The 19,975-nt window shown below is 37.7% G+C and overlaps 1 protein-coding gene across 1 annotated transcript in view; it reads right to left on the bottom strand.

Annotated features, from left to right (window-relative positions):
• LOC129280734 (multifunctional protein CAD-like) overlaps positions 1 to 19,975 on the bottom strand; it is a 60,140-nt gene that overhangs the window by 23,683 nt on the left and 16,482 nt on the right. The window contains exons 12-21 of the mRNA XM_064112463.1: positions 17,093 to 17,281; positions 16,298 to 16,531; positions 14,702 to 14,839; positions 13,552 to 13,793; positions 12,718 to 12,964; positions 7,539 to 7,739; positions 4,119 to 4,241; positions 3,229 to 3,411; positions 950 to 1,168; positions 125 to 292 (exon numbers count right to left, since the gene is read on the bottom strand). Of these exons, the coding sequence (XP_063968533.1) occupies positions 125 to 292; positions 950 to 1,168; positions 3,229 to 3,411; positions 4,119 to 4,241; positions 7,539 to 7,739; positions 12,718 to 12,964; positions 13,552 to 13,793; positions 14,702 to 14,839; positions 16,298 to 16,531; positions 17,093 to 17,281 (1,944 nt within the window). The remainder of the gene's footprint in view (positions 1 to 124; positions 293 to 949; positions 1,169 to 3,228; positions 3,412 to 4,118; positions 4,242 to 7,538; positions 7,740 to 12,717; positions 12,965 to 13,551; positions 13,794 to 14,701; positions 14,840 to 16,297; positions 16,532 to 17,092; positions 17,282 to 19,975) is intronic.

Here is a 19,975-nt window from a genome sequence, read left to right on the forward strand (position 1 = left end):
TGAAACATGGATTACTACTACCCTAAAGCACATTTAAGGACAACAGTAACAACTGAAATAATGAGAGAAGAACTGTGATAAATAGAATTCATAACAAGTGAACGATTGCCGCCATCTTTCTTACCTTGACTCCCACCCGGCCTGTGCCTTCCAGCTTGCCGATGGTTTCCACCCGCTGGCCAAGTATCACCTTGGTCGCAATGGAAATCAGGTCAACATCCAATGTCTTGGAGACAAAGGGGAAGGAGCGAGAGACCCTGAGATTGCACTCGATCACCTTGAGTTGATTGTCCTGAGAAGATGAACATTATGAAGGTTTACTTTTGTGAGAATAGTGTCAAGAACCCATAGGCATTCAAAATTTTTTGCATATAAGATATAGCCCTGTAGTCTGAAGTCCTGGGTGTGTTTATGAAAGGACTTCTTGACTTTCTTGGATATTTTATCCGCCAATAACTACAGGAAGTGTCCTCAGAAAACCACTATCAGGTAAAGTTGTCAGATCTGACAAGCTGCAAGACGAAAAATGTTGGTAAAACGCTCTACACACAACCTAGGCCATGGTGGTCTTGTTGTGTGGGGAAATTATTTGAAGCTGAAAATGTCAAAATTTTGTTTTCACTGTATATTCCTCATGTTTACCATTTTTTCCATTGTTTAAGAGTGGGGGAAATATCCTAGTAGTTCTTATTCCCAGATAATTTATGAATAATTTGAGTCTCAAATGAGCTAACAAGTAGGCCTACTGTTACAGATCTATGTCATAATTTGCTTCCATAGTTAAACCACAACTTTAGACAAGAATTCAAATTAATCCGAGTACACAATACAGGCCTTGGATTTAATCAATTCAGATCCATGTTCTGCCTTCCATTATTTACAAAGTAATTCTGTATATAGTGTTATGTTTTACAGGGATCCAGAGCAGAGCAATAAGAACAACTGCTACCTTTGCAATGAGCTGTAGGTTGTAGGGACCGTTGACTTCTAGACTTGCTCCAATGGCTGCGGTGATGGCAGTTATCTTGACGATCGTCTCCTGGTTCAGATCTTGGGGTGGGGTAACAAGAGTTGCATCTCCCGAGTGCACGCCGGCGTTCTCTACGTGTTCCGAGATCGCTATGGCAACAATTTTCCCGTCCTGAGCTACTGCGTCCACATCAATTTCCTGCATCAAGATAAAAGAACTTGCAATGAACCTTTCGAAGTTATTCATCAATCGAATGTCACTGACCTCCAGAGACCAACCTTAACTTGTTCACTTTGATACCAATACTGGGGTATGAAGTAAGTTTAAAGGGGAATGAAACCCTTGTAACAAGTGGGCTTGTGTGGAAAGAGAAAAATCAAAGAATAAGATCAAAGAAAGTTTGAGAAAAATTGGACATATAATTAATAAGAAAGTTATGAGCATTTGAATATTGCGATCACTAATGCTATGGAGATCCTCCCATTGGCAATGCGACAGATATGTGTGATGTCACATGTGAACAACTTACCCCTTGGATGGACTATAAAAATACCCCCAAATTGTCTCTTTTTGCTCTTTCTTAAGGTGATGCAAACTCTTCATCTATAATATATTCTTTGAAAATCTTTATTACAAGCCCTCCTACAGAAAGAATTAATGATCTACTGATAGATGTGATAAAAGACGCATTTTAAGTGAAATATATACAAAAGCAGTGGGAAAGTTGTTCACATGTGATATCCCACATCTTTGTCGCATTGACAAATGGGAGGATCTACATTACAATAATGATCTAAACTTCAAATGCTCATAACTTTATTATTATTCATTCAATTCTTCTCAAACTTTTGTTGATCTGTTTCTTTGATTTTTCTGTTTTCACACAAGCTATCTTGTTCCAAAGGTTTCATTTTCCTTTAATCAGAATTAGTGAGCATGTAAATACAAGGAACTCTTGACAAGGGAAATGAATTACTTACATGTGAAGCATTTTTCAAAATTACAATGAGATCATCTGGGCATTACACTAAATCATACCTGCCAACATTTAAAAAGCTAAATCTAGACAATCAATCAATGGTGCAGGGGACCCTCCAAGTTCAGGGGCAGAGCACCATGCATGGGTTAAAGGAGAATGAAACTCTTGGAGCAGGTTAGCTTTTGTGAAAGCAGAAAAATCAAATAATCAGATCAACAAAAGTTTGAGTAAAACAGGACTAGCAATAGAAGAGTTATGAGCATTTGAATGTCGAGATCACTAATGCTATGGAGATCCTCCCATTGGCAATGCGACCAAGATCTATGATGTCACAGATGAACAACTCTCCCCTTTTGGACACTGAAAATATACCCCAAAACATCTCTTTTTGCTCATTCTAATCATATGACAAACGATTCATCAATGATATAATGTTGTGAAACCTCTGTACTTGTCCTATCATAAAGAGAACACCTCACCTTGTGATAGACTCTATAAAAGTGAGAATATAAGTGAAATAAGTACTAAAGTAATGAGGGAGTTGTACGTGTGTGACATCACAGATCTTGGTTGCATTGCCAATGGGAGGATCTACATGGCATTAGTGATCTTAATATTCAAATGCTCATAACTTTCTTATTATTCATTCAATCTTCCTCAAACTTTCAACAATATGTTTCTTTGATTTTTCTCTTTGATATGGATTCAGCTGGTTTCAAGGGTTTCATTCTCCTTTAAGAAGGCAATTCACATTCCTGTATTTAACAACTTAAACCCTAAAAGTGATGAGACTTGAGGGCATGAATGGGTCTATGGTGATTTTTCCAACATTTCTTTTCTCTGGGAAGCATTTCATCAACACTATTCATCTGACAAATTGTCAGATCTGAGAATTCTTCTCGATTTTGACTGGCCGAGAAGCTCAATTCCTACGGTAACTGGGGGATAAAACAAGACTTGTCAGATAAAACATCCATCAAGCCCTTTCATGAAAAGCTCCCCGGGACGTCATGGTAAAATCAGGACAGTTGGCAGGTCTCCTAAATGATAGGGTGATAGATGATAGATTAGACCAAATGATGATTGGACTGATTGGCAAACATATCAAATTGATAGGGGGTTTAGGGTGTTGGATGATACAAAAATTAGACCATCTGCTATAAGACCGAATGACCAAATGATGGTTGGATTGATCGGCAAACAGATCAAATTGAGAGTGGGTTTAGGGTATTGGATGATATGTGAATCAGACCATCTGCTATCAGACCAAGTGACTTACCTTGGCTTCCATGATGAACTTTGAGATGACGACGGGATGCTCCTTGCTGAGTGCGACGGCACTGCTGAGAAAGCCCTCTAGATCATTGTGAGTATGGGCAACATTCATAGCAGCACCGCTCAATACGTAGGACGGACGCACCAAACATGGATAGCCAACCCTCTCACAGAACTCTTTGGCGGCCTAAAACAGGGGAGACAGAAGAATAGTTCAGGTTCGAAAGATAAATAAAAACAACATATATGGAGACACCGCTATATGACTGATGCACAAAACATGGATAGCAATCTCTCTCACAGAAATCTCTCATGGCCTATGACAGAGGAGACAAGAGTTAAGAACAAAAGAAAAAAAAATGAAATTTAAATTGTAAGCCAAGATGAACCTGTCGAGCAGCACTGCTTGACACATACTATAGCTGCATCAAGTTCAGGTTAAAAAGATGAATAAAGATTGGAGATCAAGACCAAACTTGATTATCTTTGGAGCTTGCGCACCCAGGGAATCGGACCCGGGCGGCCAGAATCCAAAACTCACGCTCTACACACTGAGCTATCACGCTTTCATACATGTAAACTGTTAACAAACATGAGCTACATTCATGGCAACAGAAAGCATTTGTAAAACAGCCCCCTTAATTACAGTACCATTCACTTGCCCTTTGTATACTTGAGAGTGACAGATTAATCACAGCACTTTGTGAGACAGGGCCCAATTCTATCCCTAGATATACCATATTCCTTGGCCATGTAACACAAAGGTTTCCGATGGATAACAAAAAAAAAGAACACCGATTGGTTCCTGATCAGTACTTTGAACAAAATGTGGATACATCGATTATCCTGATTGGCCATTGCTACTCAGCAATCGATCGCATCCAATCATCTTACCTCAATATTGGTGAGTTCCTTCCACTGGGGCTGGTTGAGCCCAATCTGGTCCAGCATACGAGAGAACTTGAAACGATTCTCAGCATTGTCGATTGACTCGGGGGAAGTACCCAGAATACGACACTATAAGGGAGAATAAACAATATTAGAAAATATTATTATCATTATTCTAATTTTTTTTACTACTGATGCCATGGTTAATATAAGATAATGAATATTGGATTTCACATATCTAATGTAGATCTGAGATTTTTTTAGCATAGAACTACTTGCCACTGCGGATGAACTGCTTAACTACTTTTCAATTTGTCACACTCCTTATGACTTTTTTTTATCCTTTCTCGAGTGAAGCTTGGCATGAACTTACTAATTACGAGGCGGGGGTATTAATCACTTTCAGTGATATTTCTATTTTTCTTTTAAATTCTAGTTTTGTGAGTAAGAATTGCATTTTACAAATGCAATGATTTGTTTATTATATTTTGCAGCAGATATTGTAAAGAAGATCAGAAAGGCAAGATTTTCCATATCAACTTATGGAGGTTGTGATCGTGCTGCGAAGGAACAGCTATATCCCATTATAGTAAGATATTTCGACGTGGAGTACAAGAGGGTAATAAGTGCCCTCTTACAGAGAGCTATGACAAATGAGACATCTACAGGAATTTTCCAAATTTTCGTTGAATATCAGCTCTCGTGGGCTAATGTTATATGCTTCTCTGCTGATAATGCTGCTGTTATCATGGGGAGAAAGAGTGGAGTACGGGCCTTTTTCAAGGAGAAGAATAAAAACAATCTTCATCATGGGTTGCCCCTGCCATCTGATCCATCTTGCTGCAGAGAAAGGGGCTAAACAGCTTCCCTTTTCTCCTCTTGATCTCTTAATTCCCATCTACTACTACCTTGAAAAGTCAAGCAAGAGGCAGAAAGAGTACAGGTAGGTTCAATTCCTGTGTGGAGTAGAACAACATGCCATCCTCAAATATGTCTGTACCCGTTGGCTGTCACCGGAGAAAGCACCGGGCCGTTTAACAGAGCAATGGGAACCACTGAAGCGTTACTTTAGTCAGGAAACATCAAGTACATGTACCTCACAGAAGAAAGTCAGCGCAACTCTGAAAGCCCCCAGTACAACAGCCAGACACAAAACCCATTGCTGCATCAGAAACCACAATCAGATTGAGCCATTCTTAAAAGTTAGCAATGGCTGCTCAGCAGAGAGCTGATGCCGGCCCTCGGGCAAGACCTACTAGAGTCCAGCTCAAAACATTTTTGAGCTGGGATTTCCTTTCATCATACGATAACTGTTACTGCGACGCATTGCGCACATTAATTGTTACGTAATTAGTGTAATTTTAATATTGATTGCTGCGTCATGGTTGCCATGCATATTTGCGCATAATGATAATAATAATAATCATAATAGTTGCGCGCGTTTTATCAATAATTGTCATTGTTTGAGTATTAATGTTTTGCATGCGGTACACGGAAAAAGGCTGTGTCCAGTTCAGTTTTGCAGAAAGCAACAAAAAGCCTTATTTGGTAAGTTTGATTACTTTTATTGGATTATTGCACTGTTATTTACCAAATGTTTATTACGAGAATAATGATGAATGGATGTTGTTTTAATGTGAATGATGATGCTTAACTAAATTATGTAAATATGAATCTAATGTGTGAACGAGAAGATAATATGTCTGTGTATTTATGATTCTTGTATATCTGATTTATAATTTTCAGAATGTTATCTGCATGAACCGCTTAATCTACAAGATAATTCTGCTGATCATTATTAATCGACAATCATCTATTAAATAGCTTTTAAATCGTATTTGAAACTCGTCCTGTCATCGTTTTCGCCGCATCAGCATATTGGAAACTCCTCTTATATAGAGGCAGCCACAGTAACTAATGTGAAGTGCCGGAGTTGCTCCAAGCACATTGATATATATAAGATTTTAAAAGACGGCAGACTGAGGGGGCAAGCTTTATCGGACTCGAACAAGTTTGCCGAGGAAGGTACAAGTTTCATAACAAAACATACATTGTCAAGGCACTGTATGACAATGGTAAACATATCTTGTCATCATACTTCACATAATAATTTATTCTATTCACGGAAATGGCATAGTGAAAATTCATATTTTATTATCATTGTGACTAATATTGACTTGACAACATTATTCTGGCATGCCTTTGCTGAATTACAACGTAAGATACTTCAATAGTGTTAGATTTACGTTGTACTCTAGTCGTACCGGTACGACTCAAGATTTATTTTTCATGGAATAGAATAGATTCTAAAAATTGAAATTTATTTATTTGTTTCATAGATTAATTACTAGGTACAAAGTATTGCATTTACAATTTTAAGAAAAATCTACAATTTAGCATGGTGTATTAAATTGAGCTCCTCTAGAATCTCAGAAGAGCGATTATGAGGAGAAAAATAAGAGCGATTTATTGAGCTCCACGAAATTATAAATGTGAATGACTGAAGATCCCCATTCAAACCAGAAGGAAGACAAGGACTCCTTGTTGGTCACGAGGTCAAAGCCTTACTTGCTTCAATGAAGTTTCAAACTACTAAGTTCTTTTCCTTTGCAAGGAGCTACTTCACAGCTGTTTGTGACTACATTTTGAAGAAGTTTCCAATCAACGAGGTGCTAAAGCATGCAAGTGTTGCTGACCCTAAGTAAGAGGTTCCAGTTTGAATCAGTGTTATTCTTCATTGACATTTTTTTAATTTTTGGAAAACAAGAGAGACAAAGTGATTGTATATATATGCATCTGTAAATGTTGTTATTGTACACGTGTGAAAGTGGAATATAAATAAATCAAAACAAATCAAAACAAATCAAATCAGGTAGTTTTAGTTATTTGCGGGAATGGATACCGAACGATTGTGGACAATATCTGTGCACGTTAATGGGCTCATTTACACCACCAATCAGGCTAGTTACTTGGGACTTGTGTAAATAGATGTCAAAATGTTGACCAAATACATCATCATTAGTTCTGGTCGATATTCAATTTCAATGTTAGTTGATTATCACCAGCAAATTATCGCCGATAACACGATATATCACCAAGTTTGAAATTCATCAAATATGAGCTGCAATTCCATGAGAGCAGGAAAGGGGAATGAAAGGAGGGCTTTCATCGGAGCTTGTCCATGGAAAGCAGGCAGTTGGTGAGCAACTTACAAAGTTCTGAGTTGGTTTAATGCAATACAGAGCAGCATTTTCGGCAAATGAATAGTAATTAACTTTTCATGATCGACAATATTTTTATCATATCGTGTTATCGCATACATCAACATAATCATAAAACCGTTATCAAATATTCAATATCGCCCAATTTCGATAACATCCAAATATCGCCCCGAACGAATCATTGTGTCCACCATCTCCCCCTCACCTGTTGTCTGTGCAGAGCCATGGCGATGTTGTTAGGTAGCTGCCCACCCATGGAGAGAACGACACCGCTGGGATCCTCGCTCTCATAGATATCCATCACCGTCTCGAAGGAGATCTCATCAAAGTACAGCCGATCGCACATGTCGTAGTCCGTGCTCACCGTCTCCGGGTTGTAGTTGATCATGATGGTCTTATGTCCATGCTGCAAATTAAAAGGCATTGAAATGATCAGGTGTGAGAATAGCAGGAATGTAGTCGATGCTGGCCTTGAGCCCACATTTTGCAGGACTTGGTCTTGGCCTCGGACTAAGTCATGTGCACAAAGTCTATGGGAAGAGGTTTACTCCAGCGGCCTAAAATACATCCCAGGGGAATAGGGATAGAATCATAATATATGTCAACCTGGAAAGTTCTCTATAATGATGATAATTATAGTACGCTTGTAACCGATTTTGCAATCGGCAACCGATTCCATTCGATTTCACCACAATCGGCAATCACTTGCCGATCTTCGATCATACCCCTTGAAGGAAAAAATCGAAAATAAAAAATCGGCGTAGATCTGGTTACAGTGCGTGATCGCTCAGAATATATTTCAAGATTGTTTTTGAGGTGCTAGCTATTTAGAGGTCGCACTATTCAGGGAGAAAGACGCGGTATTATCTATGGCGATGTTTAAGAGGATAGATATCTTCTCTTCCAACTCATGGTGATAGCGGATGCCGCCGTGAACTTTGAAAGGTCGTATTACCGACGGAGCTCACTGCGTTACTCTCTTACATCGTTTATGATTATATACATTTTATTTTCAACCTCGTGGTGATAGCGGATGCCGCCGTGAACTTTGAAAGGTCGTATTACCGACGGAGCTCACTGCGCTACTCTCTTACCCCCTTTATAATTATATTTCTTCTCTTCAACCTCGTGGTGATAGCGGACCCCGCCATAAACTTTTAAAGACTGTACTATTGACGGAGCTTATTGCGTTACTCTCTTACATCGTTTATGATGATATACATTTTATTTTCAACCTCGTGGTGATAGCGGACCCCGCCGTGAACTTTTAAAGATCGTGCTACTGACGGAGCTCATTGCGCTACTCTCTTACATCGTTTGTAATGATAAAATCTTCTCTTCAACCTCGTGGTGATAGCGGACCCCGCCATAAACTTTTAAAGACTGTACTATTGACGGAGCTTATTGCGTTGCTCTCTTACATCGTTTATGATGATATTCATTTTATTTTCAACCTCGTGGTGATAGCGGAAGCCGCCGTGAACTTTGAAAGGTCGTATTACCGATGGAGCTCACTGCGCTACTCTCTTACATCGTTTATGATGATATACATTTTATTTTCAACCTCGTGGTGATAGCGGACCCCGCCGTGAACTTTTAAAGATCGTGCTACTGACGGAGCTCATTGCATTACTCTCTTACATCGTTTATGATGATATACATTTTATTTTCAACCTCGTGGTGATAGCGGACCCCGCCATAAACTTTTAAAGACTGTACTATTGACGGAGCTTATTGCGTTGCTCTCTTACATCGTTTATGATGATATTCATTTTATTTTCAACCCCGTGGTGATAGCGGAAGCCGCCGTGAACTTTGAAAGGTCGTATTACCGACGGAGCTCACTGCGCTACTCTCTTACCCCCTTTATAATGATATAAATCTTCTCTTCAACCTCGTGGTGATAGCGGACCCCGCCATAAACTTTTAAAGACTGTACTATTGACGGAGCTTATTGCGTTACTCTCTTACATCGTTTATGATGATATACATTTTATTTTCAACCTCGTGGTGATAGCGGATGCCGCCGAGAACTTTGAAAGGTCGTACTATTGACGGAGCTCATTGCGTTACTCTCTTACATCGTTTATGATGATTTACATTTTATTTTCAACCTCGTGGTGATAGCGGACCCCGCCGTGAACTTTTAAAGATCGTGCTACTGACGGAGCTTATTGCGTTACTCTCTTACATCGTTTATGATGATATACATTTTATTTTCAACCTCGTGGTGATAGCGGATGCCGCCGTGAACTTTGAAAGGTCGTTTTACCGACGGAGCTCACTGCGTTACTCTCTTACATCGTTTATGATGATATACATTTTATTTTCAACCTCGTGGTGATAGCGGATGCCGCCATGAACTTTGAAAGGTCGTATTACCGACGAAGCTCACTGCGCTACTCTCTTACCCCCTTTATAATGATAGACATCTTCTCTTCAACCTCGTGGTGATAGCGGACCCCGCCGTGAACTTCAAATTGATTTGAAAACGCTAGCTACCCAAAACATTTTAATAACATATTTCAAATCATCGTGCGTGCTTGCGTCTTCTACTTCATTTTAATTGCACTTGCGACTTTAAGATGATGCGTCGTAAGAGATTATTCCAATAATTCTAAATCGCTAGCACCTAAAAATACTTCTAAAAGATGTCCCGCCGATCGTTCATTAACCTGTGATCTATGAGAAATATTTTCATTTTATTTTCCTCTGCGCCTTTGCTCGGAAGATGCTTCTTTCGTTTATCTTTCTAATAAAAATCACTCGGTTTATTTTAAAGCAATAACACCTCAAAACCCCTGGCTTTAAAACATGTTCCAAACGATCGCGCATGTTGGCGACTTCCATTCCAATGCATTCGTCTTTGTGACTTTGTCAGGAAGATGCGCGCGACCACGAACAACATTTTGATGTAGGCCTATTCCTTTGTTTTTAAACATCGCCGATTCGATTTTCGATTCGATTTCGATTTTAGAAGCTTAACTGCCGATCCGATTTTCGATCTGATTTTTGATCCGATTTACAACATTAAATTATAGTAACTATTGCTTTTTTTGGCAATTATCACTAACTTCATCAGGGAGCGGTTTCATAACGAGTTACAACTGTTGTTAGGTTGCCATTATGGCAAATACCATGGCAACATTGCATAGCAACCATTCACAACAAAGGTTTCAAAGGTAATTGCAGTCATGGCAAAGCTACCACAGTTGTGACTCTTTATGAAACTGGGCCAAGGAGTTAATGCGCTCTACAATAATGTAACATAATTACCATGTCTTTCATGACAGAGCAGCTGTTATCAGGGTGCTACATAACTTTTTTGAAGCACTTGCCCAGTCAGGCAAGTAAATTTTCAAATAGTTGGAAAATACTTGCCCGAATATAGATTTCACTTGCCCGAAAAAATCCTTCAAAATAAAGTTTTATTGCTTCAAAACAAGTTATAGCCTTATGGTTTTACATGCCATACCATTGACGGCTTTGAAAGTACATTTTTCAACATGACTACTGATGTACCTTGTAGTTGTATTCCTTTTTTTAAATGATTTTTATCTTGAACATCATGACAAAATATATGGTCAATATGCTCTTTAATTAATTTCCTAATCTCATATATTTTCCATATATTTTGGAGGGGACTAGGACACACAATAAAAAAAGGGGAAATCACTGAAAATAACCAGAGAAAAAAAAAGAAATTAAGAGAGGGGGAGACAATGAAAGAAATAAAATAAGACAGAAAGGACGAAGAAATAAAGGAAAGAAGAAAGAAAAAAAATACAAAAAAGAAATAAAGATAGAAAGAGAGAGAGAATGGCTGCGGGGAAGAGAAAGATGGAAAGAAGGATCAAAAGAAAGAAAGGAAGAAAGAAGGGAAAGAAATGAAGGAAAAAGATGAAGGAAGGCAGAACGAAAAAATAAGAAAAGAAAGATCAAAAGAACGAAAGACAAAAAAAAAGAAAATCAGAAAGAAAGAAGGAAAGAAAGGAAGAAAGAAGGAAGGAAAGAAAAAAGAAAGAAAAAAAATAGAGAGAAAAAAAAACTGAGGGGAAGAGAAAGGAAGGAAAGGAACAAAAGAAAGAGAAAGAAAAAAGGTAAAAAGAAAGGAAGAAAGAAAAGAGAAAAAGAAAAGGTAAAGGATTGATGGAAGGAAGGAAAAGAGAAAGAAAGAAAACGAGAGAAAGGAAAGAAGAAAGAAAAGATATAAGGATAGGTGGAAGGAAGGGAAAAAAGAAAGAAAGAAAAGAAAGATAGAACGAAAGACAGAAAGAAATGAAGGAAGGAATGAAGGAAAGAGATGAAGAAAGTAAGGAAGAAAAAAGACAGGAAGAAAAGGTAAAGAATGGATGGACGGAAGGAAGACAGTAAGAACGAAAGAAAGGAAGGGAGAAAAGAAGGAAGGATTAAAGAAAGAGGTAAACAAAGGTTGGATGGAAGGAAGAAAGAAAAAAAGATAGAAAGAAAAGAATGACAAAAAGAAAGACAGTTATAGTAACAGACAAAATGAAAAAAAGAAGGATTAAGAGAGATTCAAAAGAAGGAAAGATAGGCAGAAAGAAAGAAAATAGAGAGGAAGAAAGCTCAAACTATCCAGTCATAAATAAAGAAGAAAATTTATCAATTTCCTTGGCTAAAAAAATAGTTACGAAAGAAACCACGTTTATCAACATACACACAAATGCATATGTGGGACTGTTAAACAATGTATTTCAGTGTGTGCGATACAGACGATCATTCAAAACCCGATCTTTTTGAAGCATTACAGAAGTGAAAATTTCTCCTTTTACTGCATACAAATGACAGAGCTACCCCAATTTTTAGGAAATATGGACATTACAATAATTTTCATTGGTACGAAATGTGAATTTTGACAGTTCTGTGGGAGATTTCTTCCAGAGCAAACTTCGTTCGTGCAGCACCGTACTACGTAGAAACTTAACTACATGCATCGGCTGCGTGGACCAGGCGCTAGCTAGCTAGGTATGCTAGACTTCCATTGATTCTCTGTGTGTGTGTACGTCTCTGAGCTGTGTGTTTATTGCAGAAAATGACGCAAATTTTGCAATTCGAATCATGACTTATAAACTTTTTTGAAAGAAGAAATTAATGATATTGCATTTTTTGTCCTTTTTCTTTTCTATATTTTGATGGTGAAATATGGGGAATCTTTCTAAAATATAATTTCCATAGGAGAAGCAATCAGTTTTTGTCTTTGCTTCAAAACACATGCCCGACTCTAACTTTTACTTGCTCCGGGCAATCGGGCAAGCGCTTATGTCGCACCCTGTGTTATGCAATTATCCGTTTCAAGGAATAGTTCTTCACATTTACGATACTTTAAAAAAAAAGAGAAAATACAGATTTTAAAAGTCCCTTACTTCTCTTATTTCAGTGATGCAGCGAACAGCGCACCAATCAAACTCCACGCTGCTCCCAATACGATACACCCCTGAACCGATCACCATCACATGACCTCCGGGGAAATCAAGGTCGTGGGTGTCGCCGTTGTAGGTCAGATAGAGGTAGTTGGTGCTGGCTGGCCACTCAGCAGCGACTGTGTCGATCTGTTTCACAAATGGCTTTAGACCATAGCCCTGTCGAAGGGTGCGGACTGCTAGCTCAGTGCTGGAAAAGGGTATCAAAGATGTTATAAAACTTGTGAAATTCTACAGGGGTAAAACATTCAAGCCGTCCTTTCTATACATGTAGAATCGATTCAAATTCATCGAACTGCAAGAACAGGCAAGCTATTTCCATATAGTCGTCATTCTCTTATTTCATTATTATAAGCATACAGCATACACTACAGTCCATGTTACTTGCAGTAGTCTATATACTATTTGAAGTCAGGTTCCTTGGGCAAGATTATCATTAGAGCAACTCGTTATATAAATACCATACTTTCACAAAGAGATAATTTATGTGATTTTCTATGAGATGGCAAAGTTTGAAGGAGTTAGTTTTAAGAATTCTTGAATGTTTTCACTACTATAATATTGACATGGAAATTTTAAAAGACTTACTATTGGAGTATTCGCTGTGAAAAAATACAACAACTTCATTCCACCACAACTTTAGACAAAGAGTTTGAATCAAAATGAAGTTCAGAATATGGCAATAGACCAGAGTTCGAATCAAAATGAAGTTCAGAATATGGCGCATATCTTAAAATCGTTCAAAAGGAAAGAAACCCAAATATCAACACAACCAACCTCATGATGCACCTGGAGATCTGCTTATCGGAGAACCCCAACTTCTTGGCCTGGAGCATCAGATCCTTAGATGGCTCTCCAGGAGAGGTCTCCAGGGCTGTGGAACAGCTGACGATGTTGTTGAACTTGTGGAGGAACCACGGGTCGATACGGGTCAGGTCGTAGAGCTTGTCGATGGTGTAGCCTGCCTTGAGAGCTGCTGCGACCACAAAGATGCGCTCATCGGTCGGCAGATTGAGGACCTGACAAGAGATTTATAATAATAATAATGATAACAATAATGACAACATCAATGAAAATGCAAATAAACATAAACAACAATGCAAATAATCACAATAAAATAATGAAAATAATATTAATAATGATAATATTAATGATGATAATAACAACCACAACAACAATAATGATAACAATAAAAGAAGATATGATTTATGAAGTGGCAAATCCACTGTAAGGAGTGCTAAAGGTGCAATGAATGAGAGGAGAAAAAAATATATATACAGCAAGAAATAAAAGACAAGACAGGAGGACTATCAAGAAAAGGAAACACTAAAATAGATGCATATTCAGGCAAGGTTTCAATAATCGACAGAAGAGCAGTCTCATAAAACCAAAGAGAGATCATTTAGAGAAACCTGTCTTAAAAAGTGCTGCAAAGTTAGAGGCTAACGTTTTAACTGTAACTCACTATTAAGTTGATTGTACTAGAGCCGACAAGTCAATTCACAAGATATGAAGTTTTTGTACTTTCAAAGTATTTAGTATGGAACATATGGTGGAGCGTCGTGGCCCAGTGGATTAGTCTCCGGACTTTGAAACAAGGGTGGTGGGTTCAAATCCCAGCCATGGCGTAATTCCCTTCAGCAAGGAATTCATCCACAGTGTGCTGCACTCGACCCAGGTGAGGTAAACGGGTACCGGCAGGAAGCTGTGTGCACCTGAATAGGTAGCCTAGCTTAGCCGGGTAATAATAATAGCAGGGTCCGCTGGGAGAACAGTTTTGGGAACTGAAGTGGCTACCCTGGGTTAATATACCATTATTATTATCATTATGGTGACATATGATCCTGAGCTGACGCAAACTGCATATAATGTAGGTTTATAATCTGGCAATCTCACAAAAACAAAACACTCTGAAAATGCTACTCACATCATCGGAGACCTTCTTCTTGTCATGGTCAAATCCCGTTACGTTCTCATCCACCATGCGAAGGGCTTTCTGAAATGCCTCTTCAAACTTTCTTCCAACAGCCATCACCTCTCCGACACTCTTCATCGAACTACCAATCTAAAGAAAGAAGACAAAAAATTTGTAGGCTAGTAAAATATATTTGTAGGGGTATTCTTCAAATTTTCTCCCTATGGCTTACACTCCTCTTAAACTCTCCATTGAACTCCCAATCTATCTGAAGTAAGTAATACTTGTTAGAAAGGAAAAAAAAAACATATTAGCAGGGTTTGTTAGTCTTTTTCTTTTCACTACTCCTGAGGAGGAGGAGGAGGAGAAGATCATCCCAAGTTTACAAATGCTAACCCAATATGTTGCTTAATCACATAAACCAAATTTGGCTTGTTTTGTTTGAACAAAATATGAATGAATTTTCTACATCCCCTATCAAATATTTAGGAATAATAAATAATGAATTTCCATCTACAAAGATCATACTTCAATTTAATCAAGTCAGAATAAGAATGATTGAGGATCCAATTTAGCACCAAAGAATATAATATAGTTGCTTGTAAAATCATGCATAACTGACAGCTTTAGTACACACCCTCTCTTCCCCTGCTCCGCCCCCCAGCCTGTTATTATTATGCTGACTTTGCCATCCCATGCTATATTCTATAGAATCCTATATTTGGATTGGTTGTAAAGCATGGTAACCATGATAGTTGCCATTGAATGGCAAAGTTAACAACTTCGCAAGGTATCGATCCACACTTTGCCACTCTAACTCGGGTGCTTAATGGGTAACGGTAGGAAACAATGGCCATTGTGGTTGATTTAGCAAGTGTGTGCCTAACAGGCTGCTAAAAAGTTATGAATTCAGTGACCGGGTAATAATAATTTGGAAGTGCTTTGAGCTGTCATAGATTGATAAAGCGCTTCATAATTATTATCATCTATATAGAGTGTTCTAGCGATGCATTAAAAACGTGTATTTTGGTCTGCATCAATTGCCCGTGCAGTATCAGAGCGTATCCTTAAAATGGACAGAAATCCGACGAATATCCCATAGGCTCTTGTACAAAATTTGCTATTGAATATGAGAGCATATTCAACCGTTTAGAGCGCGTGCGCGAATGCGTGAATTATACAACAGTGAAAGCAATGAAATGCGCAGCCATGTGCGCAGCATAGAGCACAACTATGCTTGATGACGTCATAATGAACTACATGCCAGTCGCATGTCAACGACCAAAATTGATCCTATGTAGTGATAAGGGCATAATGTGATAAGTGATATGACTTGTTAAATCAAACTGCTCCCTCCTTTTTTTTTTGGGGGGGGGGGGAGGGTGGGATAGATGACAATTATATTGGATGGTTTTATTACATGAAATGCCAGAAATATTCCACTCGTTAGGGCCAATATTCCACTCATCTGCGATTCATGGAATATTTTCCTGAACTCTTGGAATATTTCTGGTATTCCATTCTGAGCCATCCAATATAATATAATTATTATTATTATTAACAAGATCTTAAATGCACAAGGCCAATGAACTTAGATCTTTTTCATACCTTCTTACTGACTTTGGTGAACTTCTTGAGATCCCAGCGAGGTATCTTCACCACACAGTAGTCCAGGCTGGGTTCAAAGCAGGCCGTGGTAGAGTTGGTGACAGAGTTCTTCAACTTTGGCAGGGGGATCCCCAGGGCAAGCTTGGCAGCGATGTAAGCCAGAGGGTACCCAGTGGCCTTACTGGCCAGGGCAGAGCTACGGGAAAGTCTGGCGTTCACCTCGATGATAAAAAACTGTGAAGGAAAGCAGATACTAGATGATTTATCATGCCTTTATAAGAGTGAACTTTCTGTTGTTGTTACAATTCAAGATAATACTAAATACATCTACAATCAAAGATCACATATTTTGTTACAATTCAAGGGTAATACTACATACAGAATATATATCAGTCTATTATCAAAGTATGCATTTTTTTTTACAATGAAGAGGTAATACTAAATACATAATATAAATCTGCGTATAATCAATGACAATTTTTGTTGCAATTCAAGGATAAAACTAAAGACAAAATATAAATCCATCTATAATAAAAGATCTCAATTTTTGTTACAATTCAAGAATATACAAAAATATAAATCACGGTCTATTTAAATCAAAGTCTACAATTTTTTCTTTTACAATTAAGAAGGGCAATACTAAATATGAAATATAAATCAGTCTCTAATCAAAGATCACAATTTTTGTTACAATTCAAGGATAATAAGAAATACATAATCAGTCTTCGAAAACAATATTAAATCTATACATTAAAAAATTTACATCATATAGTATAATTAAAGCCCACACTCTACCTCGTGCGACTCTGGGTTGAGGGCGTACTGTATATTGCACTCTCCTACGACCCCTAGATGTCTGATGACCTTTATCGCAGTCTTCCTCAGCATGTTATACTCCATGTTAGTCAGGGTCTGACTAGGTGCTACCACGATAGATTCACCCGTATGGATTCCAAGAGGGTCGATGTTCTCCATGTTGCAAACCTGAAAAAAAAAAGGAGGACACTTGATATAGGTTTTATATTTGTTATTTTTCTCCTATAATTTATCACTGTAGGCCTACAATACTTTTACATTAGGCCAGCAATATATTTCAGGCATGATATTCCCCTCTGAAAAAAAAATCTGAAAAATAGCCAAGGGTCGCCAAGTCAACGCTGAAGTCCGAGGCGCCCCGGTCAGGGTTACAAGCTCTTGCATAGTAAAGAAATCGAAAGTGATTTATAAAGGTGAGTCCGCATGATAGCTTTGCCATTTGACTTTATAAAAAAGCAGAAAAAGACAGCACGTGAATGTTCTTGGGCAAAGGATTTCAATTACAAAAATCGGGAGAATATCATGCCTGGTATTTTCAAGTGAGCACCGTGGCATGTGCCTCTAATAGAAATTGATTAACAGGTTCAAGGTTTGAGCCCTGGTCATGTCTTTTGAAAGGTTACTTATAAAAATTTTAATAATAACCATTAATGGGAACAGATAACATACTGAGGTAATACTACAATAATAGATTCAAAATGTAGCCCTTGAAACATATGATTTAAGAACAAAGAACAGTGAGCACTTCAAGACTGCCTGGTCTCTGGATGGCCGGATCTTCGCAATCGGCAAAGCCCCTGGTAGTACAAAGAGACTTATTAAATCCAAGAGAGACATTGACCATTTGTAACTTTTCTCACCTTGTACTCCTGGATAATCTCGAATGTAATACCATTTAAAAAAAAAAAAATTTAATGTGTTAAGTTTTTGTTATTCTTTCTCACTTTTGTTTCTTTGTGGTGGGTATTTTTATTTCTATGTTTTGTGTTGATTGTAACCTCGCAGTAAAAACTGAATTGATTACATGTTCCTACTGTAAAAACAACCATAATAATCAGGATGTTCCTGCCAATGATATAAATCTATGTCAATGCTCATTTCCACAATGCTTCCACTCTATTTTCCCTTTTAATGACATTGATGATGAAGAACTGATTAATATAAATTGCAATACTAGGAGTCCCCAATCTTTTAGAATTGATGATTTTAATAATTTGTATACAAATTTCAGTACAGACAACTCTGATTTTAACTTGGAGATTGATTTTAACTATAAATAATATTCAGATACTCATTTTATTGAAAGTTTTAAAGATGTGAATAATGGATTTTCTATATTACATTTTAATTCTCGTAGTTTGAATAAGAATTTTAATACTATATGTGATTTCCTGTCTACATTGTCTTTCAACTTTTCTGTTTACGTTTCTCAGAAACATGGATCAATAACAGCACACCTTTACTATTTAATATGAATGGTTACACATTTATTCACTCTGACAGGAATTACGGCAAAGGTGGAGGAGTAGCTCTATTAATTTCAAATTCTTTTAATTATATAGTTCGAACTGATTTGTTGGATAACACATGGAATTATGAATCACTTTTTATCGAAATAATAGAACCTCAAAGAAAAAATATAATTGTTGGCATAATACAAGGCTCGACATTAGCGGTGGCCCGGTGGCCCGGGGCCACCAGAAATTCACCTCGGGCAACCATTATTGATAAAATATTAAGTTTTGGTGGCCCGAATCGGGCAACCAGTAATTTTCAGAATAGCGCAATTTTTCTCCCCATTTTGCACGCATTTATCAACTTTCTACAGTTCAAATTGCAAGCCAGTTCATCATGCGCCCTTTTTGTTGATCTACACACAAAGTTGGCCTACCGCTATAGCATTAAGTAGCTTTTATCCAGCCGGCCGCGCCGGCCGACTGGCGTGAGCTTTGCATGCTTGAAGCAGCTGTGCGTTAGCAGCCTATTCAGACTCAGGGAGCTGCAATACGAAATGTTGCTGCTAAGAAATCTACCACAGAACTGTGAAAATCCAAGTCAAAGTCACATTTTACACCAGTGAAATGCCCTTCTACAGACCTTTTTGCTAATATCTGGTGTATCCTGATTATTTGCAAGCATTAAAAAGAGGAATCATGACCTCTCTTTTGACTCAAAAAGACCGATTTCCAAATGAAAATAATACACATAAAAACACATAGGTGAGTACATTACAGTCCCACATGTGCATTTGTATGTATGTTGTTACTTGGTTTCTTTCGAAGCTGTGTCTTTTCCGGTCTTATCTAGGCCTAGCCCAAAATAAACAGACAGTTACTTTCTTTCTTGTTTATAAATGACTTCTTAAACAACTCTTGAGAAAGTAAATACTTTGGGAAGGCATTTCATTAATATGAAATGTGAATTTTTCCAACATTTTGGCAAATTTAGGGAAGGAATTTTCTCACACTTTTTTTTGCCGTTTTATTATTTTCTTTCATTTTTTTGACAGTGGTTAAACCATTTATACCCATTTATTCATTTTTAATGTTTTTCATTATATTTTTCGGGCCACCAAACTTTAATATCGGGCCACCAAAAAAAATTATTTGAAGGTTTTGGTGGCCCGAACGGGCCACCACCAAAAAAAGTTAATGTGGAGCCTTGCATAATATATAGAAAACCTTCTACAAATGTTACTGAATTTATTGATGACTTTGAAGAATGTTTGAAATTGATTAATTTGGAATGTAAATATGTATATATTATGGGTGATTTTAACATTGATTTAATGAAGTACCTAATTGTGGACTTGTAAATAGATTGTAATTTATGCCTACAGTTTCTTGCCCCTGATAGATAAAC

Source organism: Lytechinus pictus, chromosome 17 (assembly GCF_037042905.1).
Source record: "Lytechinus pictus isolate F3 Inbred chromosome 17, Lp3.0, whole genome shotgun sequence".
Lineage (NCBI taxonomy): Eukaryota > Metazoa > Echinodermata > Echinoidea > Temnopleuroida > Toxopneustidae > Lytechinus > Lytechinus pictus.